This window comes from Artibeus jamaicensis, unplaced genomic scaffold (assembly GCF_021234435.1).
Source record: "Artibeus jamaicensis isolate MK-2021 breed Jamaican fruit bat unplaced genomic scaffold, CSHL_Jam_final contig_384, whole genome shotgun sequence".
Lineage (NCBI taxonomy): Eukaryota > Metazoa > Chordata > Mammalia > Chiroptera > Phyllostomidae > Artibeus > Artibeus jamaicensis.
Window position 1 is genome coordinate 7,736,210 of NW_026521810.1, and position 21,437 is coordinate 7,757,646.

The 21,437-nt window shown below is 37.6% G+C and overlaps 1 protein-coding gene and 1 pseudogene across 2 annotated transcripts in view; both read right to left on the minus strand.

Moving 5' to 3' along the window:
- Positions 1-21,437, minus strand: part of TMEM131 (transmembrane protein 131) — a 236,664-nt gene that overhangs the window by 97,813 nt on the left and 117,414 nt on the right. For both annotated transcript variants that reach the window (XM_037154320.2, XM_037154319.2), the window contains exons 6-8: positions 13,726-13,842; positions 10,892-11,014; positions 3,822-3,902 (exon numbers count right to left, since the gene is read on the minus strand). In XM_037154320.2, the coding sequence (XP_037010215.2) occupies positions 3,822-3,902; positions 10,892-11,014; positions 13,726-13,842 (321 nt within the window). The remainder of the gene's footprint in view (positions 1-3,821; positions 3,903-10,891; positions 11,015-13,725; positions 13,843-21,437) is intronic.
- LOC119056003 (POU domain, class 5, transcription factor 1-like) lies at positions 4,476-5,568 on the minus strand (annotated as a pseudogene).

A 21,437-nucleotide genomic window follows, 5' to 3' on the forward strand; every position in this document is an offset into this window, starting at 1 on the left:
TAAAAAAAAATTCAAGAAAATTGAAATCATATAAAGCACTTTCTTGGAAACTAGAAACAAACCTTAAGGAAAACTCTAAAATATTAAAATTCATGGATACTGAAGAGCATGCTATTAAGCAATGAATGAGTTAATAATGAGAACAAGAAAAATAAAAAAAGTTTATAAAAAGAAATGAAAATGAACACAAAACAGTCCCCCAAATATGGGACACAGTGAAGGCAGTCGTGAGAGGAAAGTTCATAGCGATAGAGGCCTACCTAAAAAAGGTAGAAACATTTCAAATAAACAATCTAACCCTACAACTACAAGAACTGGAGAAACAACAAGAAACAAAGCCCAGAGCAAGAAGAAGGAAGGAAATAATCAAGATCAGAGCAGAATTAAATAACGTAGAGACTAAAAGAACAATTCAAAGGATCAATAAATCCAGGAGATGGTTCTTTGAAAAGATAAACAAAAGTGACAAGCCTTTCACCAGACTCATCATGAGAAATAGAGAGAGAACCCAGATAAAATCAGAAATGAAAGACAAGAAACTACAACTGAGACAACAGTTGCAGTGGTCCACAGTTGCAGAGACCACAAAGGATCTTAAACAAATCACTACAAACAAGTATATGCCAAGAAATTTGAAATCTGGGTGAAATGTATACATTTCTAAACATAATCTTCCAAAACTAAATCAAGAAGAAACCGAAAGCCTGAACAGACCTATAATAGCTAGTGAAATTGAAGCAGTAATAAAAAAGCACTAGACTAGATGATTTCACAGGAGAATTTCACAAAACATTTACAGAAGAACTAACCCCTATCCTTCTCAAACTATTCCAAAAAATCCAAGAAGAGGGAAGACTACCAAACTCTTTTTATGAAGCCAGCATCATCCTGATCCCAAAACCAGAGAAACACACAACAAAGAAAAAAAACTTCAGGCCAATATCGCTGATGAACATAGACACTAAAATCCCCAACAAAATATTGGCAAACTGCATCCAGGAATATGTTAAAAAGATCACACACCATGATGTAGTGAAAGTCTTCCCAGGGATGCAAGGATGGTACAATATTTGCCAATCAATAAACATAATGCATCCCATAAAAAAAGGAACGGCAAAAATCACGTAATCATACCAAGAGATGCGGAAAAAGCATTTGATAAGATACAGTACCCATTTATGATAAAAACACTCAGCAAACTGTGAGTAGAAGGAGTATGTCTCAACATAATAAACGCCAATGAAGCAAATTAAAAGAGAAACCATATATGAGAAATCATATATGCCATATATGGGAAACCATATGCCATATATGAGAAACCTACAGCCAACATCATACTCAACAGGCAAAAACTAAAAGCTTTCCTACTAACATCAGGAACAAGACAAAGGTGTCTGCTTCCACCGCTTCTATTCAACATAGTATTGGAAGTCCTAGACACAGTGATCAGACAAGAAAAAGAAATAAAAGGCATCCAAATCAGAAAGGAGGAAGTATAACTGTCATCATTAGTGGATGACATAATAGTGTACATAGAAAACCCTACAGACTCCAAAAAACTATTTGACCTAATAAGTAAGTTTGGCCAAACAGTGGGATACAAAGTCAATATTCAGAAATTGGAAGCATTTTTATATACCAACAGTAAAATATCAGAAACAGAAATTAGGGAAAAAATCCCATTTGCTATAGCAACAAGAAAAATAAAGTACCTAGGAATACACCTAACCAAGGAGATACAAGATCTGTACTCAGAAAACTACACAACATGGAAGAAAGAAATTAAGAAACACACAAACAAATGGAAGCATGTACAATGTTCATGGACTGGAAGAATTAACATCATCAAAATGCCCACACTACCCAAAACAATTTATAGATTCAACACAATTCCTATAGATATATTTCCCAATGACACATTTCACAAATATAGAACAAATATTTCAAAAATTTACATGGTTTCATAAATAATCCCAAGTAGCTTCAGCAATTTTGACAAAGAAGGAGAAAGTAGGAGGGATCAGAATACCTGATGTAAACCTGTATTACCAGGCCACTGTAATCAAAACAGTCTGGTACTAGCATAAGAACAGACACACAGATCAATGGAACAGAACTGAGAGCCCAGATATAAACCCATGTCTCTATGGTCAATTAATATTCAACAAAGGGGATAGGACCATACAAAATGCAGTAAAAATAGACCCTTTGACAAATGGTGTTGGGAGAGCTGGACAGATACATGCAAAAAAAAAAATGAAACTTGACCACCAAGTTACACCATACACAAAAATAAACTCAAGATGAATAAAAGACTTAAATATAAGTCATGACACCATAAAAGTCCTAGAGGAAAACATAGGCAGGAAAATCTCAGACATTCCATGCAGCAACATCATCACTGATATGTCCCCTAAAGCAAGGGACATAAAGAAAAGAATAAACAAATGGGACCTCATCAAATTGAGAAGCTTCTGCATGGCTAAAGAAAACAGCATTAAAATGAATAGAGAACCAACTATATGGAAAAACATAATTGCCAATGACACCTCAGACAAGGGTTTGATCTTTAAAATATATAAAGAACTCACGTGATTCCACAGCAGGAAGACAATTAAAAAATGGGCAAAGGACCTGAACAGACACTTCTCCAAGGACACACAGAGGGCCCAGACACATAGGAAAGGATGCTCAGCATCACTAGCCATCAGAGAGAGGCAAATTAAAACCACAGTGAGATACTACCTGACACTGATCAGAATGGCCATATAAACAAATCAACAAAAAACAAGTGCTTGTGAGGTTGTGGAGAAAAGGGAACCAAGTACACTGTTAGTGGGCATGCAGACTGGTGCAGCTACTGGGGAAAACAGTATGAAATTTCCTCAAAATCTAAAAGTGTAACTGCCTTTTGACGTGGCAATTCCACTGCTGGGATTATACCCTAGGAATCCTGAAACACCAATTCAAAAGAATTTAAGCACCCTAATGTTAATAGCAGCACAATTTACAATTGTCAAGTACTAGAAACAGCTTAAGTGCCCATCAGTAAATGAGTGGATCAAAAAACTGGTACATTTACACAATGGACTACTATGCAGCCCAAAGAAAGGAGCTCCTATCCTTTGAGACAGCATGGAAGAACTGGAGAGCATTATGCTAAGTGAAATAAGCATGGCGGTGAAAGACAAATACCATATAATCTTATCTGTAAGTAGGAACCTAATCAAAAAACAAACAAATAAACAAAATGGAACCAGAGACATGGAAAGAAAGAACAGACTGACAGAGACCAGAGGGAAGGGGCGAGGGGAATCATGAAGGAAAGGAGGGGAAGGGTAACATGTATAAAGGACTCATGGACAAAGACAATGGGGGTGGGGAGGGGTAAGAACTGAACGTGGGAGGTGAGCAGTGGGGAGGGCAGGGGAGAATAATGGGGTGGAATAGACAACTGTAATTGAACAATAAAAAAGAAAATAAAATACTTTAAAAAATCTTAAGAGTAAATTATAAATGACCAGGTTCAGAGACAACTTTACTAATATAATTATGATAAACAGACAAAACCGCTTCCTTTCTCCACAATGGGTTAAAGATTCCACCAACTTTGTTCACTGCTGTTTTAAAAAATTACTATTTTTCTCTCACTCTCTCATCCAATTTTCAAGTATATTTGATATAAATTTAATTTTAAGACAACATTTAAAAAGACCCTCATATTTTTTCAGGAGATAAAGAGTTAAGTAGTTTCTGGTGTATTTAAGGAAAAAAATGGTTTCATGTGATCACATGTGAAAGAAAAATATGTTAGCACTCACCCACAATTTTTTGGTACCTCCCTGTTGACCCGTTGGAAGTTCTAGGTGAAGATCTCCTCCACTAGAGTACATTTCCACAACCTGTAACGAAAAAGCACACGACAGTCAAGTTAAAAATCATATCTTCAATGTACCTGATTTGCTGTTATATAGAAATGAGTTTGATAACCCAACTGTTTACCAGAAAAGATTTAAAAACATTTAGATATAAATGTAGGATAAGTGTCACATCACATCAGCAGAGTCAGTTACCCATAAGTGTAAGCAATGGTGGTATTTTTCACAAAAATAATCTGACTTTGAAATATTAAACTTTGAAACGGTGAAGTTGTCTCAAATACTGAGTTTTAGAAAAACTCAACCACAGGACACTTACAGTAGTCTGTGAAAACTATCAAATTTTAGAAACACAAATTTTGTATTTCTTGTGTGTGTGACCCAGGCCTCTGTAAGATCAAAGTGATAAGTGATGTGGGGATTAAAATCAAGAGCATCACTGAACTTCACCTTCCCTCTAACCAGTTCTCCAAACTCCCGGCCCCTAACCTGTCTGTGCTCCCAATTCCATTTTGAAGGATGAACTTAATTCCAAAGACCTGGAACAATTTCAGGGTTCTTTCCCTAGGTCTCTCCTGTCCTCTAAGGGCTGGCAGCTCAGCTGGAATGCATGGGAGAGCCTAGAGTGGTGATAGACAGAGGGAAAGGCTTCATCCTAAGGAAAGGGGACTGTGGAGTATAGCGTAGTGAAGTGAGGGCCAGCATAGCCTGGGGTACCAAAATGAGGCCCAGGTGCCACAGGAAACGATACTGGTATCCTGAAAAAGGAGGTCTGGAAGCCTCAAAATCCTGGTGAGAATAGTCACTACTTGATCGCTTGCCCTTGTGGTGATGGCTGCAGAACCACACTAGGACCACATCCGTCTCCAGCTGAGCTGCTGGGCAATGTGGTTGATGTGCTGCAGGGTGGGCTTCCGGCGCTGCAGGGTGGGCTTCCGGCACTGCAGGAACATGTTCTCCAGGCTGTCCCTCACTTGGTTCCTGATACATGTTCACCTTCTCTTTCAAGCATGCACAAAGTCTTTGCTTTGCATATTCCTGCAGATTCTTGTTGTCAATTTCCTCCATCCATTTCTGCAGGAGGGGTTGCAGCTTACACATGTTCTTCAAACTGAACTATAGTCTCAAAGTGGCAGATGGTTGTTTGGGCTGAACACATTCCAAAGAGAACACCCAGGTTAAGCCCCACACTGGCCTGGGTATATTCCAGGGTGACACTCTTCTGCTTCAAGACCTTGGCAAAGTACTTGAGGTCTTTATTCAGAGCCCTCATGTCCTCACTTGCCTCCTCTTCAGGGTTTGGCTTCAGCTTCACGGCCCCAGGAGGAGGAGCACAAGGCTTGGGGGAGGCCCCTTAGACTTGTTCTCCATCCTGGCTTCTGCCTGGCCCTCAGGATGGGCCATCTCGCCCTCAGGATGGGCCATCTCCCAACATAACTCATAAAGCGGGGACAAGGGGAATCTCCCACCTTGGCTTCAGGGACAAGTTCTGGCCCAATTCCCATCCCGCTTGGAGGGCCCTGGAAGCTCAGCCAGTCACAAGGGTAAACCTAACCTGGTTCTGGCCCTCCTGGCCCACAGCCTCTACCACCTGGTGGGGGCAAGAAGGCCAAGTCAGAAGCCAGGTGTCCTGCCGTGGGAAGGAAGAGGCCAGGTAAATGGAGGGCTCTCCAAGGCACTTAAATTCTGTATTTTCTTATAGTAACACGGTGCTTCTTTACTCACACATTTATAAGACCTAGCAGTGAACCTAATGGCTATTGTAACTGTGAAAGAGTGAAGAGTGTATTATCCTGAAACACATAGAACAATTTTAATGTAGTATGAAAATATGTGGCTTCTACTGATGGCAAAATCACAGGTGCTGGTAATGCCTCTGCAGCTTGTACCTATATGTCTGATTTTTAAAAATAAAATCGTTTTTTTTTTTAAATGAAAGAGAAATGACTACCAGTTGAGAAACACCCTTTTTAAAAAAAAACCTCATACCTGAGGACATGCCTATTGATTTTAGAGACAGGGGAAGGAAGGGAGGGAGAGAGGGAGAGAAACATCAATGTGAGAAAGAAACATCAACTGGTTGACCCCACCTGTGCCCTGACCAGGTAAGGAACCTGCAAGCTGGGCACGTGCCCTGAGGGGAATTAAACCCATGACCCTTGGTTTACAGGGTGATGCTCCAACTGAGGCACACTGGCCAGGGCTTAAAATAGTTGTAATGAGGTCTAATATACATTAAACTATACATATTTAAAGTGCACAAGATGATGAACTGACATACACATATATATATATTTCATATCTTAATTGCAGTGGTAGCTTTATACTGTATATATATATATATATATATATATATATATATATACTTGTGGTAAGTATATATATATATATATATATATATATATATACAGTATAAAGCTACCACTGCAATTAAGATATGAAATACACCCCATGTACACAGTTTCCTCACGCACTTTGCAATCTGCCTGTCCTTCTCTGACCCCTCTCATTCTTAGGTGTCCGCTGAGCTGCTCTTGGCTACTCTAGATTTGTTTGTATTTTGTAGAGTTTTGTATAAATGGAATCAAAAGCCTGTACTTTTGTGTTTGGCTGCTTTTACTCAGTGTAATGATTTTGAAGTCCATTGTGGTGTTGTATGTATTTATAGTTCATTTCTTTTCCATTTTTAGGATATCCAACAATCTTTGATCATTCAACTAATAATGAACATTTGGGGTTTTTGTTTTTGGTCATCACAGATAAAGCCGCTAAGAACAATTCATTAATACATCTGTGTATGAACGTCTGCTTTCCTTTCCTTTAGGAAAAGACCTAGGAACAGAATGGGTTCTATGACAGGAGACTTTCCATTAATGGCAGGTAACCCTATTTCCTAAAGAGAATAATCTATTTAATTAAATGCAAATTTGAGGTGAAGTTGTAAAATGGGTAAAAAACCTTGTTTTATTACAAAAATTCTCCAAGGGTACCTAAAAAAGGACAAAGCAGTAACACAGCAGTACATAAGTATTAGCCTAAAGGTTTTTGGTGTGTGTGGTGTTAAAGAAATGCACTGGACAAAGACTAATGAATTAGGATTTTTTCTGTGTATTACTTGCCTTCCAATTTCTTACAACAGTATCATGTAAAGTACTGATTGCATTATAGTAACAGCACCTTAACTAATGGCGTAACTATGGAACTTTTTCTGAAAAACCAGAAAAGATCACATGTTATTTCATTTAACCTTCCAAGGTATTAAGGAAATAAACATAACAATGTTTGGAAACAAAAGGCTGAAAGCCAGACTACTGATAACAGGGAAATAAATAAGGAGATAGGGACAGAAAAAGGCTAAATTACAGAAAAGGTATGTGACACATTCCTGATTTTTATTCCAGTACTATTTATCCTAGTTTAGTAAAGTCTAGGAAAAAAGACATCCAATATGTAAGGAATATAATTTATTTAAAAAATTCCCACGAAGACTGTTTTTTTTTGTAAGCACAAATATATGTGTACAAATGCATGCAAAAATGGGTCTGAGACCACGTGCGTGATATCTATGAGGAAGGGCTTGGTGTTGGAGCTATGCTAATATATTAGCTACCTGCTACATGTGGTTTTATTTAAGTTTAAATTAGTTGAAATATGATAAAATGTTTAGTCCCTCAGCAACTCTAGCCACAAATTCAAGTGCTCAATAGTCATGTGTGGCTCATGGCTACTATACAGGACAGAGCAGATACAGAACTTTTTCATTATACCAGAAAATTCTATTAGACAGTGCTGGATTGAAAGGGAAGAAGTTCAAGTGAACGCCTGCTTCACACTTGTTTAAAATAATATTTTTTTCAGGAAAAACATACTCATGTGTTTGCATTGTATAATAAAAAAAATCAGATGCAATTTCTTGCTTTACAATATTTTCTTAAGTTCAAGGACAAGACTAATGATAGTATAACATATTATAGGACTATCAGGTTAAAAGTGACTTTCATACAAACTTCCAGTTATAAAATAAGTCCTGCGAATGTAATGTACAGCATGGATAATAGTTAGTAATACTATTAAGCATACCTGAATTTGCTAAGAGTAGATCCTAAAAGTTTTTGTCACAAGGAAAAAAATTATAACTGTGTGGTGATGGATCTTAACTAGCTTTATTGTGGCGATCGTTCCATAATATATAAAGATATGGAATCATCATATTGTACAATTAAAACTAATATAATGGTACATGTCAATTACTTATCAACAAAAGAAAAAAATCAGTATTGAATTCAGAGAGATAATTTTTCTAAATGATAGCCTGATGATTCAAGAGCTGAGGAGAGAAGGCACAGACAGTAAGACCACTGAAAAAATTGTAGGTTGGCCGCCACTTGCTGAGCTGAGGACCCCCATCATTCAGCAGGAATCAACTCCTGAGTCTGTGCTCTGGTACACTACAGAGAGAGGGCACCCTGGGCTGCTCTGTCATATTGAAGGAGGAGACAACATAGGAAGAACTCTGAGACTGTACTGCTGTTACTGGCCAGCATCTAGCATCCTGGTTGCCAGGAAACACCTTTCTCACTTAGGCTGAAGAAACAGTAAACCAAGGCAGGGAGGAGGAGGGAGACATCTCACACACTAACTCAGCAGTCCTGAGCCTGGTCTGATAATATTGCCAGGTGTTCCAACATCACAAGAAACTATGTTAGCAAGAAAGGAAGGAAGTCCCTGAAATTCTATGTAGGGTTTCCACTATCTGGGAAAGAAAGCCTTGACACTGCTTTCATTCCAGGGCCTAGAATGTGGGAGAGGGTCCAAGGTGCCCAAAGTAGCCCATTAATAACTTTGGAAAGTGTCTCAGTTTTAAATAACTGCCTCCTGTCACGAATTTGTTTTATAACATGATGAACAAATGGAGTCTCGAGCAAGATAAGGATTCAGGTTAACGAACACCCAGTCATACCTAAGTTTGAGTGGTCACATCCCCCCAGGGGGAGCTGGCACCACATTTACCCATTAATCAATATGTAACTTTTCCCTCCTATCCAGACAACTATGTAAGTCCTCAGAGCAAAGGTGTATGTCTGTCTGTCTGTCTCTCTCTCGGGCTCAGGGCACTCTTGGAGCTCTTGGTTCTCTGGCGAATGGGCCTCCGACCACCCGGCCTTAGGCCACCTCATCACCCTTATCTTTAGCCACTCTTACTTTTGCTGCCTTGCTTTGCCCTGAAACTTTGCCTTTCACCCCTCACTCTAGTTAGTCCCATTCTCTTCCATGGGAATGGACCACTAATAAACTGATTGCATGCTAAATAGATTTGCTGATCTGTAATTCTTTACATGCTTCAGCAAGAAGAACCAGGTCTCTCTCGTCAAGAGTATTGCCACCATAGCAGTGTGACAACTCTTGTAGCAGGGTCTGATAGAATGAAAACAAGCTTTTGCTTTTATTTTTTAATGTCTTTGACTTAAAGTAATCAAAACAAGAAAGTAGCAAGAATTTATGAGGTTTCTACATAGATTTATAATAAAAGCCAGGACAGGGAAAATATACCAGTACCTAAAGTGACAGAGTGATGATGATGAAAACACTTTACAAACAGGACACAAGAGCTTTCTCCCCCTTTTTTTGTGATGAAGATGTATAATAAAAAATAATTAAAATTCATGTATAGAGTCCTGGAAAAGTAAGGCTTGCCTGAGTATGGTTGGTAGGGTATGTGAATGTCTCGCATCAGATGGACAGCAATTTGAACATTTCACTTAAAATGTTATCTGGTGTGTTTGAGTGTGATACTGTTATGTTATAAAATTACACGCTTATGATTTTGCAATAAAAAGGGCATTATTTGTGCCAAACTCTGTATTTTTATTAGTAGCTATCCTCACCGAGTATCAGCCAAGTGTTGGGGAGAAACCTCTGCCTTGCTATTTTAACATAAAATTCAGGTTCTGAAAAGCTCATCTTGTTTTTCCTCATTTTCCTTTCCACTGTTTATGAATATGTCTACCAGGGGGTTCTAGGATGACAAATCCATGTTGATTGCCACAGCTCTTTAACTTACCACATTATACAGTATTTCCTTCCACCTGTCATTTTCAAGATACTGTTAAGTCTGGGTGCTCTGGCTATGGATATTACGAGACATTCTGGAAAGCATCCACACCTCCTTCCAACACAGACAACAGAACTAGATCAGCTATAGTAGGAGCAAATATCATAGAGTTGGAAGTCACTAAGGATGTGGGTGGGGTTTTTAAAAACTATCTGAATGAGTCACACCAGCTATGCCTACTGTGGAAGAAACAAGGAACCAGTGAAGAGGAATTTGAAAACAATTACTACTAACAGACTGGGTAAAATGAAGAGTTAGACTTTTTAAATAAAAAATAAGTTGGTTTTTAATCATGATTCTCTATTACCCTTCCCCTGGACTTCAATTTCCAGGTTGCCATCACCAAAATTTTATTAATTTCACAAACAGATAGAAACTGTTTTTTAAAAAAATTAGATATTGATTTGAGAGAGAGAGAAAAACACTGACTTGTTCCACTTATTTATGTATTCATTGGTTTCTTCTTTTATATGCCCTGACCAAAGACTGAACCTGCAACCTTGGCCTATCAGGACGACGCTCTAACCAACTGAGCTACCTGGCCTGGGCTGGTACAAACTGTGTTTTTAAAAATTTGCGTTGGACTGGAAAGAGCTTATAAGCAAGAAAAGAAGCAGCCTCATATAGCTGAAAACTCAAATTAAATACAGAGCTGCCTGAACAGTAATATCAGAGAAGCCATAATCTTTTAAGAAACAATTAAAAAAAATTAGTATCTAGACTGCTGACATCCAAAATTCAGACCATAGGAAGATGCATTATAAGAATACCCACATTCAATACAACTTTAAAACCACATTATTTTAAAGTCTTGAAAATGAAAATAAACTGAAATTTTAAGCTAAGCCTTAATTTCCACCAAAATGAAGCTCATTCAAAATCACCATCATAATAAACTCACCTGCAAAGGCTCACTGTGAGGGTTGTGTATGTTTATTATAGGTGAGAAACTGCTATTCACAGGGACTCTGGCCCCAATAAATGGCCTCAAACGATAAGGGTTCGGAACTCCAACACCAAATACCTGTTTCAAGGAAGGAATAAAAAGCAATTTGAGTTGTTTTTATAATTAACATTTTTATAGGTTATGACTGATTGATCTAGAAAAAACTGGTAAGTCTAATTTAGATAAAAAAGTCAACTCCTTTTAAAAAGAGCACACGTGTAGTCTCTACATCTGATTTGGCTGAATATTTGATTTACTACATACGCATGCATTTGGGGTAGTTTCTATGATATACTGGAAATACAAGGATAGCAGTCCTTCATGAAGTTGTGGGATAGACAAGAAAAGAAAATAGGGACTCCAAAGATTTCCATACTCTAACCTTCAGAAGATGAATGTAGGGTTCAGACATCTCTCAAATACCAAGCACAGCCTCAGGTCATCCCCACAAGGAAAGGCCTGGGGTCCACTAAATAGTGTGAACCAGTTATTCAAGGGACAAATATTTACTAAGTGCCTACAATGTGCCAAGCACAAACACATCAGTGAATAACTCAAGAATGAACAAGACAATGACAATGTGCCCTCTCTCATGAAATCTACATACTAGTATGAGAAACAGGTTATAAAATAACAACAAAAGGTTAAAAAATGGACTATGTGATACAGAATAACTGGCTGGAGGAAGGATGGGACTATTCTTTTAGAGAGGGTGGCCAGGGTAGTCATCTCTGGGTAGGCGATATGAGTTGTTGTCACCTGAAAGATGAAAAGTCAGTGCCAGGAGTGGATTCAGGCAAGGGGACATATACAGGCAACGCACATGAAGTGGGAAAGGGCTTGCCTTGTTTGAAGACCAGGAAGAAGAAAGAAGCATGGTCAGACAGGATGTGGTAGGAGATGTATATTGGAGTCGGATTCCAAGATCCTTAGAAGTCTCAGCCAGAAGCTTACATTTTGCTTTATGTGCAATAGGAAAACATAAAGATTTACAAGGGGAAGTTGACTAAATCTGATTTATGTTCAAAAGGATTGGGAAGGAATGGCAGGCCAGTTAGAAGGCTATTGTGTAACAGAGTGAGGGGTGATTATAGCTTTGAAGATGGCACTGAAGACGAGGAAGGTAGACAGATTCCAGAAATATTTAGGAGGAAGACTTGTGGAGGTAAAGAAACACAGTTGGCCACTGAGGCTCATCTTGAGAAGAATCTATCTGATCACAACTCTCAAGGAATCCCGTTCAGCCACCACCATCTAAGCTCACAGTGGCTACCCAGGCAAAGGTATTCATACTCTTACGACAGTCCTTTCATTTACTCAGTAAGTGTATGTTTAAATGAGTGTCATCTACAGAGTGTCACAGTTACTTATCTATACAGGCCTTTAAAAGTTTATAGACTGCCTACTAAACATCCATTAAATATTTATTCACATTACATAAGTACAAGATATGCTTATGTCTTAAAATGGAATGTTTATTCTGACACTAATTTTCAAAATGTGAAGTGTTCTGGGTACTGCAGAAGAAATGTTCAAAAACAAAAGCACAAAAACTGTAAATTAAGACTTTTAAACAAAATAGTTCCGTGGGCAATACAACACAGTGGCTAAGAGAATGTCTGTACTTACAAGGACATGGGTTTGAATTTCTGCTCAACAACCTACTAGTAGCATAATCTTGGTAAATTATTTACCCTTTACAAGTTCCATCTTTTTCTTGTTTAAAAAATTGAGAATAGTATCTATAATACTTGCAGAACAGCATGTTAAATATGTAGTGTCATATAAACAATTATTCTAAATAATCTTGATAACCTTGATAAACAGTAAGTTTTCTTAATAAGCTAACCAATAATAATTGCACATAAAAATAACAAAAACTGAAACAATATATTTACTAAGAAAAGTAGGCATGTATATTTTAATCTTGACACTATTTTAGAGAATGCTTCACAAGTGTGCAAAAAGGCAAAAAATTATGAGTCAGTGTGAAAATATTTTTTACTATTCTTTTGTCAATCTAGCTTACATTAACACTGCAGCTGTAGCTTTAAGATCATTTGTTTAGTCTAATTTGAATAGGAATATTTACGGATAGAACAAGAGTTATAAAAAATGCTCTAAGTCTCATCTTTTATACTTAGTATTATTGCTGACTTAATGGACTTCTTTAAAGCTTGTCATGTGATAGGTCAAAGATGATGCATATGTTTAAAAAAATACAACAAACAAGACCCCACTACTGGGAATGTATCTGAAGGAACCCAAAATATTAATTTGAAAGAACATATGCACCCCTATGTTTACTACAGCATTATTTACAATTGCCAAGATATGGAAACAGCCAAAGTGTCTATCAATAGATGAGTGGATAAAACTATGTGACATTTATACAATGAACTACTGCTAAGCTGTGAAAGGGAAGAAAATGTTACCCTATGTGAGAGTAAGGATGGACCTAGAGAACATTATGCTAAGTGAAATAAGCCAGTCAGAGAAAGACAAATACCATGTGATTTCATTCATGTGTGAAATCTAATGAACAAGCAAATCTAAATAACAAGCAAAACAGAGACAGATTCATAAAGAAGAAGATGACAGCTAGGGATGGGGGAGGTGAGGGGGTGAAGGAACTGAGCAAAATGAAACAAGGACACAGGAACACAGACAACAGTGAGGTGATTGTTGGGGATGGGGGGAAGGATGGTATAAGGGGACTAAATGGTACTGGAAAAAAAGGCAACAAAAAATCAATTGACCATAAAAAAAGACACAATTTTGGTTCTTACCTGGTAGGTAAATACGCCATGATTAGATGTGTTAATAAATAAAGTATTTTCTACATTTCCTACTACTCTTGCAAGGAAAACTACATCAAATGAGGTATTTCCTCCTGGAAGAATTTTCTGTAAAAGAACAGCAATAAATAGTTAAATTAGTACCCCCCCAAAAAACCCCAACCCCCCCAGATCATGATAACCACAATTAGAGAGCTACAGTTTCTAAAACAAACATCTCAGAATCATTTCCATAAACTACCTTTCTCCCCCTAAGGATTCAGCTTTAAATTAGCCAAACTATTTTATAGTAGAAAATAACTGATATTGACAGTTATGTATCTCTGTCAATTACCAGTCTAAAACGCTGCACAACAGGTGATTTCCCTGGACTCTGTTTATTCAACAATCGCTGGGCCCAAATGAGGTGCCTCATTACAGATTTTTTTTTATCATCACACAATCAGGTAGGAGTGAGCTGAATCTGAACTTTTTATATACACATACTTTACCAGGAAGCAGCAACCTGTACTATTCCAAAGAAGAAATAAGCCAAGACCTCAACCCCTTGACCTCTGTCACCCATTCACAAAAGCACAAAATGTGCCAGAAACTTACATTAGAAAAGACAGCAGGGGTGACAAGTATGTGCAAGAACTCACTCCTGTTATCTTGTACAGAATGAGAAGGTCATTATAGTTAGCAAAAAAATTATTAAAACAATAGGGCTGCTTGAGAAGTTCAAGAGACTACAGACTACAGTTCTGTTTCCAATGAAGACTTAAAATATATTTAATAAAGTCATCAATTTTGTTCATTCTGCCTCTATGACTAGAACTCTAAAATATTCCCCAAATTATAGCTTAAAACACATGCCATTGCTTCACCTTAGTATGAAGAAAGCTGTAAAGCACATTTCTCCTGCATTATCAATAACAACAAAAAAATAACTTTTCTTGAATGTACCACTAAGTTTGTGTATCAACTAGCCCAGAATCTAACAAAAGACAAGCATCTCCAAGGAGAGAGATGGAATGTTGGGTACTGGCTCACCCATGGTAGAGAATGGGAAGATGAGGCTTCCACACCAAGAGGGTAAAATGAATTCAGCTAGAATTTTTATGCACTGGCCAAGTGTGGGCTAAAATATGAGTGCAAAAACTCTCTGATACAATACAAAGTAAGTGGATATCACACCTGAGCAAAAAATCAGTAATAGGAAGGTATCGGTAAATTCCTAAATAGTTTGAAATGAAGCAACACCTTCTAAATAACTCATTGGTCAAAGTGGTAGTCACTATATAAATTATAAAATATTTTTAATCAATTGGAAATGAAAACAACATATCAAAAAGTGCTGGCTGCATTTACAGCAATACTTGGAAGGAAATTTATAGTACTACATGATTACTTTGAAAAAAATACCTCAAACCAATAATCTATGTTACCACCCTAAAAAAAACCACAAAAAACTAGAGAATAAATTAAGCCCAAAATATACAAAAGAGAATAATAGACAAGAGAAGAAATGAATGAAAAACAGAATAAAATAAAATAAATCAATACAACAAAAGGCCAATGCCTCAAAAAGGTCCATAAAACTGATAAAAACCCTAGACAGAACTACCAAGAATAAGAATGAATACAAAAATAAAAACTGAAACACGGACATCATAGATACTCTTTACATGTAAAAAAGGATGACAAAGCCTGGCTGGTGTAGCTCAGTGGACTGAGTGCAGGCCTGCGAACCAAAGGATCGTGGTTCGATTCCCAGTCAGGGCACATGCCTGGGTTGCAGGCCAGTTCCCAGCAGGGGACGCATGAGAGGCATTGATATTTCTCTCCCTCTCTCCTTGCCTTCCCCCTAAAGATAAATAAATAAAAATAAAATCTTAAAAAAAAAAAGGATGACAAAGTAATACTACAAACAACTCTGGGGCCATAAATTAAAAAACTAGAAGAAATGGACATCTAAATGGTTATCTAAAAACCACAATCTGCCAAAGCTCACTCAGAATGAAACTGAAAACTACACAGTCCTACGTCCAGTAAAGAAATTTAATTTGTAACAAAAAACCTTCCCCCAAAACAAAGTGCCAAATACAAAAAACAGTCACAGTGATGTAAAGTACAGCATAGGGAATATACAGTCAATAACATTGTCACTATGTATGTTGCCATGTGGGTACTAACTTATTGGGATGATCACGTAAGTTATCTAAATGTCTAATCACTATGTTGTTCACCTGAACTTAATATAATATTGTATGTCAACTATAATTGAAAAATTAAAAGTTAAAATAAAACTTTCCACCCTGGCTGGAGTAGCTGTGGATTGAGTGTGGGCTGTGAACCAAAGGGTCACTGGTTCGATTATCAGTCAGGGCACATGTCTAAGTTGCAGGCCAGGTGTCCAGTGGGGAGCACACGAGAGGAAACCACACATCGACATTTCTCTCCCTCTTTTTCTCCTTCCCTTACCCTCTAAAAATAAATAAATAAAATCTTAAAAAAAACAACCACAAAAAAGTCTAAGTTCAACAGGAGTTGCTATGGTTTTCCTGCTTCAACAGTGCTTGAATGGAACGCTGCACTTGACCCCCATCCCAGCCAGCCACCTCGATCCATCCTTTTGCCATCTCCTTACAGCTCCCTCCGAGTGCCCTATGGTTGCAGCCACTGCTCCAAAGCCCAGAAGCCGCCTGTCCTCAGCCATGCAACAGGACGAGCACATCCACCTCGCAGGTGCCCCAGAACTACCACCAAAACTTGGAGGCTGCCATTAACTGCCAGATCAATCTGGAGCTCTACACTTCTATGTCCACCTGTCCATGTCTTACTACTTTGACTGCAATGATTTGGCTTTGAAGACCTTTGCCATGTATTTTCTTCACCAGTCTCATGAAGAGAGGGTATATGCCAGGAAACTGATGAAGCTGCAGAACCAACGAGGTGGCCGAATCTTCCTCTAGGGTATCAAGAAACCAGAACGTGGCTGAATGCAACGGAGTGTGCAATACACTTGGAAAAAAGTGTGTATCAGTCACTACTGGACTTGCACAAACTGGCCACTGAAAAAAATAACCCTCATTGGTGTGACTTCATTGAGACTCACTACCTGGATGAGCAGGTGAAATCCAATGAGCTGGATGGTTGGTGACCACATAACCAACCTGTGCAGGTTGCGGGCCCCTGGACCTGGCATGGCAGAGGATCTCTTTGACAAGCACACTCTGGGAGGCAGTACAGAGAGCCAAGCCTCAGGATGCCTTCCCACCACCATGGGACTGCTTTCCCTAGTCATCAAAGCAGTATGTGCATGCTGGAGTCACTGTTACCTTTTCTATAACTTGTATCAGATCATCTACTTATATCTTCTTTCATTTGTACCATAACTTCAAATAAAGTAACTTGGTCCCAGTCCCCATCCCCTCTCCCCAAAAGAAAGAAAAGACCACGCTCAGATGGTTTTGCTGGTAGAATAGAATTTTCTACTAACCATTAAATAAATGATATATTCACATAAACTTTCCAACATACAAGGAAGAGAGAACAATCCCCACCTCATTTTACGAGTCCAGCATTACCCTAATATCCATACCAGGCAAAGACTTCACAAGAAAACTATAAGCCAATATTCCTCATGAATGTAAACATACAATCGTCTACAAAGTACCAGCAAATTGAGTCCAGCCAATGTATGAAAAAGGATAATACATCTTGAGCAAGGGGTTTTTTATCTTAACAATGTAACTCTACATAGTTCAACATTCAAAAATCAAAATGATATAATTGGTATTATCAATTTACTAAAGAAGAAACACCATATGGTCATCTCAATAGCTGCATAAAACAGTAAGACAAAATTCAGTATCCATTCATTATTTAAACCTTCCTCTCTACTCTTTTCTGTTAAAAGTGTTTTCATAAAAGATGAATTGTTAACTAATATTGGGTTGGCCAAAAAGCTCATTTTTTTTCCCATAAGATGGCTCTAGTAGTGCTTATTTGTCTAACTTCATTTGAAATACTTTTGGTAGACTGTACTATTGACAGCTGTCATACCAGTGTGCATGAAAAAAACCTTAACAAAATGGTGAATTTTTGTGTAGCCATTTTAATATTGAAGATGGAAGAAAATAAGCAACTTTTCAGCATATTATGCTTTATTATTTCAAGAAAGGTAAAAATGCAACTGAAATGCAAAAAAAGATCTGTGCAGTGTATGGAGAAGGTGCTGTGACTGACTGAACATGTCAAAAGTGGTTTGTGAAGTTTCGTGCTGGAGATTTTTTGCTGGATGATGCTCCGTGGTCAGGGAGACCAGTTGAGGTTGATAGTGATCAAATTGAGACCTTAATTGAGAACAATCAATGTTATACGACATGGGAGAGAGCCGACATACTCAAAATATCCAGATCAATAAAATTTTTGATGAAAATGAAAAATGTGTCTTTTATTTTATGGAAAAAAAAAACAAACCCCATATAGACTTTTTTTGCCAATCCTATATGTAACCTGCTGATAAGCTGCACATTTGTGTAAGAGTTCCTGGAATTAGCTTCAGGGAAGGAGGCTGACTCCAGCAACTGGATGTTCTGGCTCCAGGAGACTTGATGACTCTCAAGCATAAAAAACAGACTCTGCTTGACCAGTTTCAAAATCATCATTGGAATAAATTGTGCTGACTTACGTGTAGATAAGTTTAAACCCCCTCCCCCTGATTTCTTTATTCTGATTTCTCTCTCCCTTCTAATAAAAACCCTTGCCTGCACTGAGATGTTAAGATGGGCTTTTAGATGAGAGTCCTCCATCTTCTCAGGTCACTGGCACTTGAATAAACACCAGCACCTCTGGTCTCACAAGCTTGTCTTACAAGTTTGGCTTTTGTTGCAGCAGGCAGCTGAACCTGCATTTGGTTACAAACAGAGGAGAACTTCTTCAACCTGACAAAGGGCATCTAGAACTGCCATATTTAATGGCAAATGATTGAATGCTTGGATGTTTTCTTTCCCAAATCTGAAACAAAGCAATGATGTCCTCTCTCATAACAGCTGTTCAACATTGTATTGGAAGTAATACCAGTGCAATGAGGCAAGAAATAAAAGACATACCCATCAGACAGAAAGAAAAATCTGTTGTGCCCTAGTGTGGGCTGTGAACAAAAGGGTCACTGGTTTGATTCCTAGTCAGGGCACATGCCTGGGTTGTAGGCCAGGTCTCCAATAAGGGACACAAAGAGGCAACCACACACTGATGTTTCTCTCCCCCTCTATCTAAAAATAAAATAGACAAAATCTTAAAAAAAAAAAAAGAAAAATCTGTCATTATTCAGACAACATGGCTATCTTTAGAAAGAATCCCAAAAATGTCTTTAAAAATGCTCTTAGTATAGGAATAAGGGTCCACATATAACGTTCAATTTTGTTTCCTCATCCAAGTAATTAACATTAGAATTCTAATGTTTAAAAAGGTATTATTTACAACAACATGCACCCATACACAAAGAAATATTGAGGTATAAATCTAATAACATGTACATTCTATAAGCTAAAAACTACAACACTTTGCTGAAAGAAATGACTTTTTTTTTTTTAAATATTTTCTTTATTTATTTTTCGAGAGAGGGGAAGGGAAGGAGAAAGAGTGGGAGAGAAACATCAATGTGTGGTTGCCTCTCATGCGTCCCCTGCCGGGAACTGGCCTGCAACCCAGGCATGTGCCCTGACTGGGAATCGAACCGCGATACTCTGGTTCGCAGGCCTGCGCTCAATCCACTGAGCTACGCCAGCCAGGGCAGAAATGACTTTTAAAAATGAAGAGCTAATACTTTGTTCATAGGTGAGAAGACTCAATATTGAAAAGATATTAATTCTCCCCAAACTGACTGCTATGTCCAATACAATTGAAATAAAAATTTCTGTCTGAGGAGAAATAACAAAATGCAATGTGAAATAGGACCCTAGAACAGAAAAAGTGCATTTATACAAAAACTAATGAAATTTCTAAGTTTTCTAGTTATCAGTATTGTACAAATGTTAATTTCCTGGTTTTGATAATTGTCAGCATTAAGAGAAACTAGGTGAAGGACATATGAAAACTATCTGTACTTACTTTTCTGTACATTTAAGGGTGATTCAAAATAAAACATCTCAGCAAGATTCTTAAAAAAAGAAATTGATCAGCTGATTATAAAATTTAGATGGCAAGGAAAGGGAATACGAAGAGCAACACAATTTTGAAAAAGAAAAACAAAACTGGAGCACATGTACTACCTGATTCTAGGAATTACTAAAAAGCTACAATAATCACAACAGGGAGGTACTGGTGAAAGGGCAGACATATTAGCTCATAATTGAGTCTAGGGAACAGACCCATACATACAAAGGTCAACTGATTTCTGACAAAATGTAGAGGAATTTAAATGAGAAGAGGCAGTCTTTTCAATTCATGGTGCATGAACATCCATGTGCAAAACAGAAGAAAATGACTCTTGATCCGTACCTCATCATACCATCTACAAGCATTAACTCAAAATGGATCACAGGACTGAATGTAAAATCTCAAACTATTAAACTTCTGGAAGAAAAACTGGAAAAGATCTTGACCTTGGTTTAAACAAAGAGTTCTTAGCTACAATTCTAAAAGCATGACCCATAAAACAAAAATTTGATAAACTGGACTTCATGGAAATTAATGACTTCTATTCTTTGAAAGATTTTATAAGAGACCAAAAAGACATGATACAGCCTGAAAAGAAAGATTTGTGTCAGTCACACAGGTAATAAAGGACTTTGTCAATGAAAAGATACTCAACAATCATTTGTCATTAATGAATGTAAATTAAAATAAAAATTAAAAAAGAAATAAAAAAGAACACTGTACACCTACTAGAGTGACTAAGGTAATAAAAAAAGGAATGCAAACTTAACAGTAGAGAGCTAATAAGGATGTTGAGCAACTGGAACTTTCTGACACATCTGGTAGGTATGCAAAATGGCACAGTTACTATGAAGAACTGTTAAACACACACATATATATACACTTAGCACACAACCCAGCAATTCTGCTCCTAAGTACTTGTGTAAGGAAAATGAAAACTTATGTTCATACAAAAATTTATACATAATTTTTATATTAACTTTATTTATTATAGCTCTCAACTGGAAACAACCCAGATGTCTTTAACTGTTGAATGGATAAATAAACTGCAATGCTGCCTTCTAATGAACTATCACCCATCAAAAAACTGGTGCAAAGAAGTGAAACATCCAACCAGTTGGATCAATTTGAAATGAAAGACAACAGACTCAAAAAGCTCTGTACTGAATAGTTCCATTTGTATAACCTTCTAGAATAGCCTGAACTCAGAGACTTGAGTTGTTGACTACACGACTTTGTCAAAACTGACAACTCTGCAGTCATGTGCAGATTAATTAGGGGATACGGTTGTCCGTTGCTATACCTCGACTCACTTATTGCAGCTCCACTGCATCGTGGGTTTTCAAAAACAAACAGGGCTTCCTGATACCAAATGAGGCTGGCATTATCCTGATACCAAAACCAAAGACATTATGAAGAAAACTATACGACAAATGTCCCTGATAAACACAGATGTCAAAATCCTTAATAAAATATTAGCAAACCAAATTCAGCAATACATTAAAAAGACTGCATACCATGATCAAGAGGGATTTATCTCATAAACACAAGGATGGTTT